The sequence below is a fragment of the Saimiri boliviensis genome, chromosome 8 (assembly GCF_048565385.1).
Source record: "Saimiri boliviensis isolate mSaiBol1 chromosome 8, mSaiBol1.pri, whole genome shotgun sequence".
Lineage (NCBI taxonomy): Eukaryota > Metazoa > Chordata > Mammalia > Primates > Cebidae > Saimiri > Saimiri boliviensis.
Window position 1 is genome coordinate 22,994,229 of NC_133456.1, and position 14,830 is coordinate 23,009,058.

A 14,830-nucleotide genomic window follows, 5' to 3' on the forward strand; every position below is an offset into this window, starting at 1 on the left:
TAAGCTTAGTGAGGAAGCCACATCAAAAGCCTAGATAGGCTGAAAGCTAGGCCTCTTGTGCCAGTTAGCTAAGTTGAGAATGCAAGGGAAAAGTTCTAGAAGGAAGTTAAACATGCTGCTCCAGTGTACACAGCAATGCTAAGAAAGAGAAACAGTCTTACAGCTGACACAGAGGACGTTTTAGTGGTCTGGCTAGAAATCAAACCAGCCACAGTATTAGCTGAAGCCTAATCCAGAGCAAGGCCCTCACTTTCTTCGGTTCTATAAAGGCTGAGAGAGGTGAGGACACTGCAAAAGAAAAGTCTGAAGCTAGCAGAGACTGGTTGATGAGGTTGCAGGAAAGCAGCCATCTCCAGAACAGAAAAGTAGAAGGTGAAGCAGCAAGTGCTGATGGAGAAGCTGCAGCAAATTATTTAGGAGATTTAGCTAAGATCACTGATGAAGGCGACGACACTAAGCCACAGATTTCAGAGTAGATGAGACAGCCTTCTATTGGAAGAAGCTGCCATATAGGACTTTCATAGCTAGAGAGAAGTCAATGCGTGTCTTCAAAGGACAGGCTGACTCTCCTGTTAGGGGCAGTGTAGCTGGTGACTTAAAGTGGAGACGAGTGCTCATTGACCGTTCCCACAACCCTAGAGCCCTTAAGAATAGTGCTAAATCTACTCTGCCTGAGTTTTCTAAATGTAACAACAAAGCCCGCATGACAGCACATCTGTTTACAGCATGGTTTACTGAATATTTAAAGCCAACCATTGAGACCTACTGCTTAGAAAACAGACTCCTTTCCAATATGACTGCTCATCGATAATGCACTTGGTCACCTAAGGGCTCTGGTGGAGATGTACAAAGAGATGACTTTGGTTTCAGCATCCATGCTGCAGCCTATGGATCAAGGAGTAATTTTGACTTTCAAGTCTTATTATTTAAAAAACACATTTCAGAAGGCCATAGCTGCCATAGATAGCGATTCTTTTGATTGATATGGGCAAAGTAAATTGAAAACCTTCTGGAAGGCCCAGGCACAGTGGCTCATGCCTGTAATCCTAGCACTTTGGGAGGCTGAGGCAGGTGGATCACCTGAGGCCAGGAGTTTGAGACCAGCCTAGCCAACATGGTGAAACCCTGACTCTACTAAAAATACAAAAAATAGCCAGGTGTGGTGGCGGGCACCTGTAATCCCAGCTGCTCGGGAGGCTGAGGAAAGAGAATTGCTTAAACCCAGGGGGCAGAAGTTGCAGTGAGCTGAGATTGTGCCATTGTACTCCAATCTGGGTGACAGAGTGAGACTCCATCTCAACAACAACAAAACCTCTGGAAAGGATTCACCATTCTAGGTGCTTTTAAAATATCTGACTCATGGGAGGAGGTAAAAATATTAACATTAATAAGAATTGGAAAAAGTTGATTCCAACCTTCATGGATGACTGAGGGGTTTAAGACTTCAGTGGAGCAAGTCACTGCAGATGTGGTGGAAAGAGCAAGAGAGCTAGAATTGGAAGTGGAGCCTGAGGATGTGACTGAATTGCTGCAATCTCATGATCCATCTTGAGTGGATGAGGAGTTGCTTCTTATACATGAGCAAAGAAAGTGGTTTCTTGAGATGAAATAGAATATACTTCTAGTGAAGAGGCTGTGAACGTTGTTGAAATGACAACAGAGGATTTAGAATAGTACACAAATTTAGTTGATAAAGGAGGAGCAGAGTTTGAGAGGATTGACTCCAATTTTGAAAGCAGTTCTAGTGCAGGCAAAATACTATGAAACAGTCTCACATGCAACAGGGAAACCTTTCATGAAAGGAAGAGTCGATCAATGTAGCCAACTTCATGGTGAGGTGAACCCAGTCCTCAGCACCCACCACCCTAATCACTGAGCAGCCATCAACATTGAGGCAAGACCCCCACAGCAAAAATGATTACCTGAAGGCTCAGATGATTAACATTTTTTTTTTGGATAGGGTCTTGCTCTGTCCCCCAGGCAGCAGTGCGGTAGTGCGATCATGGCTCACTGCAGCCTCGACCTCCTAGACTCAAGTAGCCCTCCCACCTCAGCCTCCCAAGAAGCTGGAATTACAGGTGCATGCCACCATTCCTAGCTATTTTTTCTTTTTTGTAGAAACAAGATTTCACTATGTTGCCTAGGCTTGTCTTGAACTCCTGGCCTCAAGTGATCCTCTCACCTCAGCCTCCCACAGTACAGGGATTACAGGCAGAAGCCACTGTGCCCAGCCTGTGACATCTTTTAGCAATAAAGTATTTTTTCCTCTTTTCCTTCCTTCCTTCTCTCCCTCCTTCCCTTCCTTCTTTCCTTTCTTTTTCTCTTTTTTATTAAGAGACAGTCTCTCTCTGTTATCCAGGCTGGAATGCAGTGGTGCAGTCACAGCTCTGTGCAGCTTCAAACTCTTAGGCTCAAGCAGTCTCCCATTTCAGCCTCTCAGAGTGCTGGGATTATAGGCATGAGCCACTGTACCTGGCCCAGTAAAGCTTTTTTTTTTTTTTTTTTTTTTTTTTTTGAGACGGAGTTTTGCTCCTCTTACCCAGGTTGGAGTGCAATGGCGCAATCTCGGCTCACCGCAACCTCTACCTCCTGGGTTCAAGCAATTCTCCTGCCTCAGCCTCCTGAGTAGCTGGGATTACAGGCACATGCCACCAGGCCCAGCTAATTTTTTGTATTTTTAGTAGAAACGGGGTTTCACCATGTTGACCAGGACGGTCTCGATCTCTTGACCTCGTGATCCACCCGCCTTGGCCTCCCAAATTGCTGGGATTACAGGCTTGAGCCACTGCGCCCGGCCCCAGTAAAGCATTTTTTAAACTAAGGTATGTACCTTTTTTTTTTTTAAGGATATAATGCTGTTGTACATTTAATGTAATACTACAGTATGGTATAAACATAATTTATATGCACTGGAAAAATTATGTGTGACTCACTTTATTGTGATATTTACTTTAGTCTGAAACTAAACCCACAATATCTCCAAGAAATGCCTGTAGTATTGGTCACTGCCAATCAAAAAGAAAGAAATGCCCATAATAGATATTCAATAAATATTTGGATCGATTGACTCAATGATTCTTTCTTCTCCTGCATTCTAGAAGTGAGACATTTGGTTTTAAATCAGAGAAAATTATCTGGACAGGGCATTGAGAATGCCAACATTGTCAGAGAGGAGTGGAACCAGGAACATCCACGAGGAAAACAAGAAAAAGCAGAAAAACACCCAAAGTCTTTGCAAGGTGAGCAGAGAAGGGTTTTGTGGAGAAGCTGGGTGCAAGGCAGCGCAGGGAAAGCCGTTGCATGGTGCGCTGGGGTGGTGCGTGTGCACCGGAGTCCCTCCTGTGTGTTGGCAGTGGAGGTGGGCGGGGCTCACCCTGCCACACGGCTGCACTGGTCTTGCTGCATAGCTTACTTTTTGTTACTGATTCTTTTATTTTTAAGTTTAATGTATGTGTGTGTGTGTGTGTGTGTGTTTTCAAAATTTTCTTTTCTTTTTGAGACAGAGTTTTGCTCATGTCTCCCAGGCCAGAGTGCAATGGCACGATCTTGGCTCACTGCAACCTCCACCTCCCAGGTGGAAGTGATTCTCCTGCCTCAGCCCCTCAAGTAGCTAGGATTACAGATGCCCACCACCATACCCAGCTGATTTTTGTATTTTTTTTTTTTTTTTTTTTTGAGACGGAGTTTCACTCTTGTTACCCAGGCTGGAGTGCAATGGCGCGATCTCGGCTCACCGCAACCTCCGCCTCCTGGGCTCAGGCAATTCTCCTGTCTCAGCCTCCTAAGTAGCTGGGATTACAGGCATGCACCACCACACCCAGCTAGTTTTTTGTATTTTTAGTAGAGACGGGGTTTCACCATGTTGACCAGGATGGTCTCGATCTTTCGACCTCGTGATCCACCCGCCTCGGCCTCCCAAAGTGCTGGGATTACAGGCTTGAGCCACCGCGCCCGGCCTGTATTTTTAGTAGAGATGAGGTTTCACCTTGTTGGCCAGGCTGGTCTCAAACTCCTCCTGACCACCAGTCTCAGTCTCCCAAAGTGCTGAGGTTACAGGCGTGAGCTATTGCACCTGGCCTCAAAAACTTTTCTGACTGTAGAAGTTATATATGTGGTTTTTAGAAAATTTAGTGAATAGATAATAAAACAGAAGAAACATAATTTAATCACAAGGAGCAATCTATGTAACATTGTAGTTACTATATTGTAGAGAATTTCTTAGTTTTTGTTGTAGGATTTTTTTTTTTTTTTTTTTTTTTTTATGCAGAGTCTCACTCTGTCACCTGGGCTGGAGGGCAGTAGTGCAGTCTTGGCTCACTGCAACCTCTGCCTCCTTGGTTCAAGGGATTCTCCTGCCTCAGCCTCCCAAGTAGCTGGGACTACTGGGATGAACCATCCATCATACCCGGCTATTTTTTGTATTTTTAGTAGAGAGAGTTTCACCCTCTTGGCCAGGTTGGTCTCAAACTCCTGACCAGGTGATCCACCCGCCTTGGCCTCCCAAAAAGTGCTGGGATTACAGGCATGAGCCACCTCGACCAGCCTAGGATTTCTTTCTTTTTTCTTCTTTTTTTTTTTTTTTTTTTTGCACAGATTAGGTTATCCTAGATACATACTCCTGTATTTAGAGATTATTATGATGTCATCACATGCACTTTGCCTTCTTGCTATTCATTTATTTATTATTATTATTTTTTTATTTTTTATTTTTATTTTTATTATTATTATTATTTTTTTTTTTTTTTGAGACGGAGTTTCGCTCTTGTTACCCAGGCTGGAGTGCAATGGCGCGATCTCGGCTCACCGCAACCTCCGCCTCCTGGGCTCAGGCAATTCTCCTGCCTCAGCCTCCTAAGTAGCTGGGATTACAGGCATGCACCACCACGCCCAGCTAATTTTTTGTATTTTTAGTCGAGACGGGGTTTCACCATGTTGACCAGGATGGTCTTGATCTCTTGACCTCGTGATCCACCCGCCTCAGCCTCCCAAAGTGCTGGGATTACAGGCTTGAGCCACCGCGCCCGGCTCGGGCTATTTATTATTTTCTATTAAGACAGGGTCTCACTCTGTCACTCAGGCTGCAGTGCTTACTGCACTTGGGCTTGATCACAGCTTACTATAGCCTTGAACTCCTGGACTCAAGCAGTCTTCCTGCCTCAGCTTCATGAGTAACTGGGACCACAGGCATGTGCCACCAGGTTTAGCCAGTTTTAAAGTATTTTATAGAGATGGAATCCTGCTATATTGCCCGGGCTGGTCTCGAACTCCTGGGCTCAAGTGATCCTCCTGCCTCAGCTTCCCACAGTGTTGGGATTACAGGGGTGAGCCACTGCACCAGGCTGCACTTTCCTGTTTCCTTAAAAACTTTCCATGAACTTCATTTGTGGTGACGAAGTAGTATTTCATCTGCTGGTCAGACTGTAATCTAACCATTCCCTATGGTTGGGAACTTGGGAATCTTGGGACTATTTTCATTTTCTAATGTAAACGGTACTGAAATGGACAATTTAGTACATAATAGACTTTCTTCTCTTTCTCTGTTGGCTGTTAAATAAGGAACTGGAGGTCTGCTCTTGACTCCATTTATCAAAATAATTGAAACTAGCCTGTATGTTTATTCATTCACTCACTACTAACAAACTTTTTTTACTGAGTGCTAACATATCCCAGGCCTTCTGCCTAGAGACTGACATTACAGAAATGGGTTAGGAGCCCTCATTTCTTAGTGAGCTAGCATGTAACAAAAAGCTTGGAAATATCTGCTACTGTTTTCAGGTTCTCAACAAGCAGAGCCTGAAACTTCTTCCAAGAACAGTGAGGAATATGAAAAGTCCCTCAAAACGGATGATTCTTCCACGGTTCAGTAAGGATTGAATGATATTTTGGGTGGTGGGAGTGAAGCCCCTCTTGTACTAGCCCTACTATGAGTCATGGTAGGTTTTTTTTAGTAAGTCCAGTTAAATTGGAGCTCATGCAATCCAGCCTAAATTAAGGGAGCAGGGAAAGGGCAGCTTGTGTTTATGAGTACGTGTTGCACCTCAAGCTTTCTGCATGCATTATTTTATCTTATTTGATCCTCATAATGACAACTTTGTGAGGTGGTATGACTACCTCCATTTTCTACACAAGGTAACTGAGTAATTAAGTGATTTACACAGTCATAAACCAGAATTCCTGGTTAAGCCAGGATTCCAACCCACACCTTCAGACTCCTGAGTCTCCAGCCATCCTGCATGAGGTCAGTTGCTCTTAGGGCCTCTGGTAGCCTGAGAAGGATCTGGAGAAGGAGACTCCTTGGATGCTATGGGGACCAGGGAGAGAATGGAAGCCCAGCTGATGGTTTGGGAAAATGGAATGAGAAGAACCAAGAGAACATGTCTTTAAACAATTTTGATTTTTAAAAATTGCTTTTGTATTGAATGTATAGATTAATTTGGGAAGAATTAACATTTTTACATTGTTGAAGTATCTCACCCATGATCATGGTATATCCTTTCACTCAATTCAGACCCTCCCCTGTGTCCTTTAATTAATTTGTTCTACCTATAAATGTTGTGGATAATTTCTATAAGTGAATTCTTAGATGTTTTATAGTTTGGGCTATTTTTATAAAAACATTTCTCATTATATTTTTTGAGTTGGTTAGTACCTTGAATGCAGACCAACTGTGCCAACATTACTGGGGATTTGATACAAATGCAGAATTTCAGGCCTGCCCCTGGTTTACTGAACCAGAGTCTGCATTTTATTTGACAAGATCCCTGGGTAACTCACAGGCACATTGAAAACTTAGAAGCACTGTGTTAGAGGAATGCACTAGAAGATTTTTTTTAAATCTGCTTTCATTTAGTCCATCAGTAAATAGATTCTCAGATCGGGCCCCTGATGTTTTTCACCTTCATTACTTTTTCTCTTTGTGAATTTTCTAGATGGAGTGTTTCAAGAACACCAACCATTTCTTTGGCAGGAGCAAGCATGATGGAGATCAAGGAATTAATTGAGACTGAGTCATTTAGCAGCTTAAACATATTAGACAGACAAAGATCTCAAAGTAAGTTAGGATTTGGGGATCTTATAATACAACTAGACTTGGAAGAATTATGAAATATTTTAAATTCAGGATACTTCAATGAGATTCTTGCATATTTGACCAAATGTTTCTCAAAAGGAAGAATACTGTATGCATTTTCAACTTATGCATTCCATCCTTCCTGTCCATCCATCCATCCATTCCCATGTCTCCACTCATCTATCTGTCCATCCCATCTATCATCCATCCACCTGTATTCATCCATCCATTCATTCATCCATCCCTATCCATCCATCCCCATCCATTCATCCACCCACCCATTCCATTCATTAATCCATCCATCAATCCATCTCCATCTATCCATCCATTTGTTCCATTTCTTCTCATGTCATTCACTCACCCTCATCATCCATCCCACTCCACCAATATTTTTGACCCGTGGTGTTGTGCATATGGAGGACATGAAAATCTCTAATATCTAGTGGAGACTTTCAAATAAAGAACTATAATTCCATATGATAGATGCTATGGTAGGGGTAGGTTTATGGTATGTTGGGGAAGCATAAAGGAGTAGTGTTTATGGAAAGACTCTTTGAAAGATGAAGTATTTACTCTTTTTCTTTTCTTTTCTTTTTTTTGAGAGGGAGTCTCGCTCTGTCACCCAGGCTGGAGTGCAGTGGCACAATCTCGACTCAATGCAACCTCTGCCTCCTGGGTTCAAGTGATTCTCCTGCCTCAGCCTCCTGAGTAGCTGGGATTACAGGCATCTGCCACCACACCCAGCTAATTTTTATATTTTTCACCATGTTGGTCAGGCTGGTCTCAAACTCCTGACCTCAAGTGATCCACCTGCCTCGGCCTCCCAAAGTGCTAGGATTACAAGTGTGAGCTACCATGCCCAGCTCAGTATTTACTCTTAGAGTGGAATGAAGAACACAGTATCCCACGTCATGGGACCCACTCATGCAGAAGCATGTAATCTTATTCACGTACTGTCAAGAGAGTAGAACCCTCAGAAGCCACTAAACCGACTTCCTCATTCTCAGCGGAGATCCCCTCACCAGTTTCTCAAGAAGTTGTGTTTCCAGTGTGATGTGGGAACATCTAGAGCCAGTGAGTGCACTGCTGCCTCCTGGGTTGGGCCATTTCACATCCTGTTAGCTGTAATTGCTACAGATCATTTCCTTGTCTCTCAATCAGTTACCTGTTGTTTATTGTTTCCTGACACTGGCCTGGTTCTAGTAGTGCAATAGCTGAAGTTTGCGGAGAGAAGTGACTGCTTGAGCCAGGCTCTCTGCTGGGTGCTGGAGACACAGTTGAAGAAAACTCATTCCCATTTTTCCGGTCCACAAAGACTGAATCACACTTTCACATGTGAGCGCCTCTCAATTTCGGACTTTTTTCTTTCCCAGATTAAAAGTATCACTCTTAGGCCGGGCGCGGTGGCTCAAGCCTGTAATCCCAGCACTTTGGGAGGCTGAGGCGCGTGGATCACGAGGTCAAGAGATCGAGACCATCCTGGTCAACATGGTGAAACCCCGTCTCTACTAAAAAATACAAAAAATTAGCTGGGCATAGTGGCGCGTGCCTGTAATCCCAGCTACTCAGGAGGCTGAGGCAGGAGAATTGCCTGAACCCAGGAGGCGGAGGTTGCAGTGAGCCGAGATCGCGCCATTGCACTCCAGCCTGGGTAACAAGAGCGAAACTCCGTCTCAAAAAAAAAAAAAAAAAAAAAGTAGCACTCTTTAAAAATGTGCTTTAAACATTTAATGAGGTTTTTAAACCATTCTTTTTATTTTGAAATAAAAATAGGAAAGTTCACGGGAAAATGCAGCAACTATATATTCACAGTTTAGGTGTTAGTATTTTGCGTGTGTTGTGGGTGGACCGTCCTTCACGCACACAGTCCCCCTGCTGGGGATCTGAGTTGGCTCCAATTTCTCACTCTCCAGCACTGCCATGGTAAGCATCTGGGCACACATGTTAGTCCCTGGCATTGGCCCACTGGGACTCCTGGGACACAGATGGTGAACTCCGACCCCACTGCTGCTGGTTTACTCTCCAGGTGGCATCTCTTTACCCCGCTGCTAGCAGTCCTGAGGATTGCTGTTCTCTGGCATGCTCTGCACAGGCAGGGTTGAGTTCCTGACTCCTGATGAGGCTGAGCAGCATTGCATTGTCTTATTTGGTCACACTCATGTGATTTGCCGATTCATATCTTTGCTTATTTTTCTGTTCGTTTAAAAAAATTCTTATTGATCTGGCAGCTTTGTGTTTACATCTTCTGGGTAATTGTGCATTGCCAGTTATATGCATGGTAACCCTCAGACAGGGGTATGTAACATATCCTTTGCCTTGATTTATGGTATCTTGTTTTGTACACCAGTTATTTAACTATTCCTCTCTAGTTTATACTTTCAGGAATATTTAAGAAATCCTTCCTCATCTGGGTCCAGTGGTGTGTGCCTGTAGTCCAAGCTACTTGTAAGGCTGAGGGGATGATCACTTGAGCCCAGCGTTTATGGCCAGCCTTGGCAACAATGAAACACCATCTCTCTCTCCTTTTTTTTTTCCTCCACCCCACACCACCACCCAAGACTGAGTTTCGCTCTTGTCGTCCAGGCTAGAGTGCAGTGGCATGATCTTGGCTCACTGCTACCTCTGCCTCCCAAGTTGAAGCGATTCTCCTGCCTCACCGTCCCAAGAAGCTGGAATTACAGGCGCCTGCCACCATGCCTGGCTAATTTTGTATTTTTAGTAGAGACAGGATTTCACCATGTTGGCCAGGCTGGTCTCAGAATCCTGACCTCAGGTGATCTACCTGCCTCAGCCTCCCAAAGTGCTGGGATTAAAGGCGTAAGCCATTGCGCCTGGCCGAAACATCATCTTTAAAAAAGAAAAAGTCCAGGTGCAGTGACTCATGCCTGTAATCCTAGCACTTTGTGAGGCTAAGGCAGATGGATCACCTGAGGTCAGGAGTTTGAGACTAGCCTGGCCAACATGGTGAAACCCTGTCTCTACCAAAAATACAAACATTAGCCATGTGTGGTGGTGGATGCCTGTGATCCCATCTACTCTGGAGGCCGAGGCAGGGGAATCGCTTGAACCCAGGAGGCGGAGGTTGCAGTGAGCCTCGATCGTGCCACTGCACTCCATCTCCATCCTGGGCAACAGAGTGAAGCTCCGTCTTAAAAAAAAAAAAAAAAAAAAAAAAAAAAAAAAAAAGCCGGGCGCGGTGGCTCAAGCCTGTAATCCCAGCACTTTGGGAGGCCGAGGCGGGTGGATCACGAGGTCGAGAGATCGAGACCATCCTGATCAACATGGTGAAACCCCGTCTCTACTAAAGATACAAAAAATTAGCTGGGCATGGTGGCACGTGTCTGTAATCCCAGCTACTCAGGAGGCTGAGGCAGGAGAATTGCTTGAACCCAGGAGGCGGAGGTTGCGGTGAGCCGAGATGGTGCCATTGCACTCCAGCCTGGGTAACAAGAGCGAAACTCCGTCTCAATAAAAAAAAAAAAAAAAAGAAAAAGAAAATAAGAAGAGGCTGGGCGCGGTGGCTCAAGCCTGTAATCCCAGCACATTGGGAGGCCGAGGCGGGTGGATCACGAGGTCGAGAGATCGAGACCATCCTGATCAACATGGTGAAACCCCGTCTCTACTAAAGATACAAAAAATTAGCTGGGCATGGTGGCACGTGCCTGTAATCCCAGCTACTCAGGAGGCTGAGGCAGGAGAATTGCCTGAACCCAGGAGGCGGAGGTTGCGGTGAGCCGAGATCGCGCCATTGCACTCCAGCCTGGGTAACAAGAGCGAAACTCCGTCTCAAAAAAAAAAAAAAAAAAAAAGCCTTCTTCATCCAGATGTCAGTATAGTCTCCTAGATACTCTGATGATTATTTTAAAGTTTTTGTTTTATACTTTTAGCTGGAATTCATTTTGTATATGTCATGAAGTAATTCAGTAACTTCATTTGCTCCCATATGCATAGTCAATATAATTTACCCATTGATCTGAAATGCCACTTCTGGCATCTGTTAGGTTCTCCTATGTGTTTGGGTCTGTTCCTGGGCTTTCTCATCTGTCCCACTGGTCTTGATGACCATAGATTTATATGCATTCTCATCTCCTTTTCCTTCTGATCTAGGCTTGGTACTGAGCTGAGGGTTTTATGCAGCATTGCTAATTTCTTCCTCTTAGTGCCCTAGAAGGGAGGTGGTGTTGCCCTCATTTAACAGGTGAGGTTACTGAGGCTCAGGCTGGGTTTTGTTTTGAGAGTAGGGTCTCTTTAAAAAGCCCATCCTCGGCCGGGCGCGGTGGCTCAAGCCTCTAATCCCAGCACTTTGGGAGGCCGAGGCGGGTGGATCACGAGGTCAAGAGATCGAGATCATTCTGATCAACATGGTGAAACCCCGTCTCTACTAAAAAATACAAAAAATTAGCTGGGCATGGTGGCGTGTGTCTGTAATCCCAGCTACTCAGGAGGCTGAGGCAGGAGAATTGCCTGAACCCAGGAGGCGGAGGTTGCGGTGAGCCGAGATCGCGCCATTGCACTCCAGCCTGGGTAACAAGAGCGAAACTCCGTCTCAAAAAAAAAAAAAAAAAAAAAAAAGCCCATCCTCCACCCTGCACTGAGGTTAAGAGCTGAGTGGAGGAGAGTCTTGAGTGAGCCTGTGGTGTCGCTGTCATTGTGACCTTAGTCCTCTTCTGCCCATTTTCTCAGCAGTGGGAGGGGATGACAGGCCCTCAACTTATTCCTACACATACTGAAAACGAGCCTGCCATCTATACATATCTATTTTTTTGAGACTGAGTCTCTCAGTGCCCAGGCTGGAGTACAATGGTGAGATCTCGGCTCACTGCAACCTCCACCTCCTGGGTTCAAGTGATTCTCCTGCCCCAGCCTTCTGAGTAGCTGGGGTTATAGGCATGTGTCACCACATCTGGCCGATTTTTGTATTTTTAGTAGAGACAGGGTTTCTCCATGTTAGTCAGGTTGGTCTCGAACTCTCAACCTCAGATGATCCAGCTGCCTCGGCCTCCCAAAGTGCTGGGATTACAGGTGTGAGCCACCATGCCGGGCCCTGCCATCTATACTTAGCTACCACTTCTGGTTGCTTGGAAGAGGCAGTGGCTCAAAGAACAACCCTTGCCATCTAGGAGCTTCTGGAACCTTCCCAAATCTCTGTAGCATGTTCAGATCCACATATGGCAACTCAGATACAGTCTCCTTTTAATGCTTCTCCTCCTTTCTTTGATTTCACAGTTAAAGGGAAAGATTTAGAGGGAAGAAAGAAAATCCAGAAGAGACGTAAGAAGCCCCCAGCAGAAGAGGAGGCAGACCCGGCGCTGACAGGCCCCAGGAGGCAGAGCGCCTTCTCCATCCAGCTGGCCCTCATGCCGCTTTTTGCCGGTACCCACTCCTTGCCCTGTTCCCAGTAGCTCCCGCTAGTCTTGTCATGCATGGCCAGAATGGCCATAAGCGGATGCTCGCGATGACAGCACTGCTGCATGCCACCTCATTTCATCCTCACAGCCATCTCGGGGAAACTCGGGGGAATTGGAGTCATAGTACCGGGGGAAACGGAGGCCCAGAGAGGGCCTGAGATCACATTGCCTGAGATCACACAGCTGGGAAGTGTGAAGCCTAGACTTGAACCCAGCTGTCTGATTCCAAAATCCAAAGAAGCCTATAAGAATATTAGGTGTCATCATTGTGTTTGCTAAGAAGATGCTGCTTTTGATGAGTGCTTTCCTACAGATTATTATAAAATCATCTAGGAAAGGAAATGAGGAAAGGGAACGCTTTTTGACTGAGCCTCTCTGGGTGCAGGCACCTCCTGTATGACACATCCCTCATTTCTCAGGGCAGACTCTGACCCACGCAGCCAACCTGTGGTTTGGTGATGGCTGTGGTGGTTATCATTGTTACCATTTTTTTCAGTGAGGAAAAGAACTCAGAGAGGTTGAGTAACTCTCCTAAGGCCGCACAGCTCAGTGACCAAACGGGGATTTAATTCTTTTGGTTTATAAGATCTACCACAATTTATGAACTAGATTTTCTACATATTGGTAAATCATAACTAAATATTATTTCATTATGTTTTGATGATGGAAAACTCAGCATATATTTTGGTTAAATTATGTTGTATTTTTCCGCAAAAAAAAGTAATAGGGGGAGAATGCCCCTTTTTTTTCTTTTTAGAGAATGTAATTTCAGACTTTGTTCGTTTTTTGGCCATCACGTGTCTTGTGCGCCCTCTCCTGGCTGCCTTGCAGAAGCGCATGTTGGTCTTTGAGCTGGAACCAGCGCTCATAGAGGAGGGAGCAAAAACCACAGAAAGCTTCCAGTTGGCTTCCACAGGTGTCAGTCATCCTCCTCCTCGTGCGCTCTTGGGTTGGTGTCGATTCATTTTTGAGAAAGTGCTATTATCTTTTTAGTTTGCACTTTTTTTTTTTTTTGAGATAGGGTCTTGCTCTGTCACCCAGGCTGGAGTGCAAGTGACAGTCATATCTCACTCCAGCCTCAAGACAGCCTCCCGCCTCTGCCACCAACATAGCTGACAACAGGTGCATGCCACCACATCTGGCTAATTATTTTTGTATTTTCTGTAGAGACAAGGTCTTGCTATGTTGCCCAGGCCGGTCTCAAACTCCTGGGCACAAGTAATCCTCCCGCCTCAGCCTCTGAGAGTTCTAGAATTACAGGCGTGAGCTGCTGCATGTGGCAGTTTGCAGTTTTAAATGACTTTTTGAAAGTCATATTTCACCTACATCTGGTCCTTCCTGACCACCTTCACTTTCTTGTAGCATCAGAACCTTCTCGAGAAGCAACCATGCCAGAGAGGAAAGTTTCAGAGGCTCTTCCCCACCCTGCGCACCAGCCTGACCCTCCAGCACGCCTGCTGCACACGGTGGCTTTGCACAGATGCCTTTGCTAGCTGCTTCCTTTATCCCAGAGTCCCAAAGAGGAACTTATGATTCTCCTAGGGAGCGTACCATGGGACCTGCCCCACTTTGGATTTTACTGTGAGAGGAAAGAGAAGCTCAACTGGCTTGGCCTGCCTGGCATGGCTGTTTCCAGCACAGTAAAGTCAGGACGTGCCCCCACCCCCACCCGCCTTTTTTTGAGATGGAGTCTTGCTCTGTTGTCCAGGCTGGAGTGCAGTGGCACGGTCTCGACTCTCTACAACCTCTGTCCCCCAGGTTTAAGCAACTCTCTTCCCTCAGCCTCCAAAGTAGCTGGGATTACAGGTGCATGCTACCACACCCGGCTGATTTTTGTTTTTAGTAGACATAGGGTTTCACTATGTTGGCCAGGCTGGTCTCGAACTCCTGACCTTAAGTGATCCACCACTTCAGCCTCCCAAAGTGCTGGGATTACAGGTGTGAGTCACCATGCCCAACGTAGCTTCCCTTCTCTTTTAACCTGCACCATTATGGCTGTACAATGCAGGGTTCATATGTAAGAGCTTCGGTGACAAAAACACTTTGATCCTGGCTCAGCCACTTAACAGCAAGTTGCTGCTTTAGTCTCACTTTTTTCCTCTGTGAAAGGAGGGTGATTCCTCCCACCTCAGAGTGCTGTTTTAAGGATCACAGGAGCTGATGTGTGTAAACTGCTTAGCACAGTGAGACCCAGAGGGTGCTGGTGGGGAGGCAGCAGTTGCTTCCCGAGGCTGTGCGGCTGGGCTGCTCTGTCATACCCCTGACATAGCCCATGGTCATCCATGGAGAACGGCTTGGCTCAGCAGGCCAGTTGTACGTCTGGTCTTGCCAGAAGATCATAGCTTGAGATTAT

The 14,830-nt window shown here is 45.6% G+C and overlaps 1 protein-coding gene across 4 annotated transcripts in view; it reads left to right on the forward strand.

Moving 5' to 3' along the window:
* CFAP92 (cilia and flagella associated protein 92 (putative)) overlaps positions 1–14,830 on the forward strand; it is a 67,608-nt gene that overhangs the window by 11,166 nt on the left and 41,612 nt on the right. For 3 of the 4 annotated variants that reach the window (XM_010336887.3, XM_074404161.1, XM_074404162.1), the window contains exons 5-8: positions 3,099–3,239; positions 5,776–5,863; positions 6,930–7,051; positions 12,296–12,442. In XM_010336887.3, coding sequence (XP_010335189.3) covers positions 3,099–3,239; positions 5,776–5,863; positions 6,930–7,051; positions 12,296–12,442 — 498 coding nt within the window. The remainder of the gene's footprint in view (positions 1–3,098; positions 3,240–5,775; positions 5,864–6,929; positions 7,052–12,295; positions 12,443–14,830) is intronic. The other variant, XM_074404160.1, reaches the window with a different exon arrangement.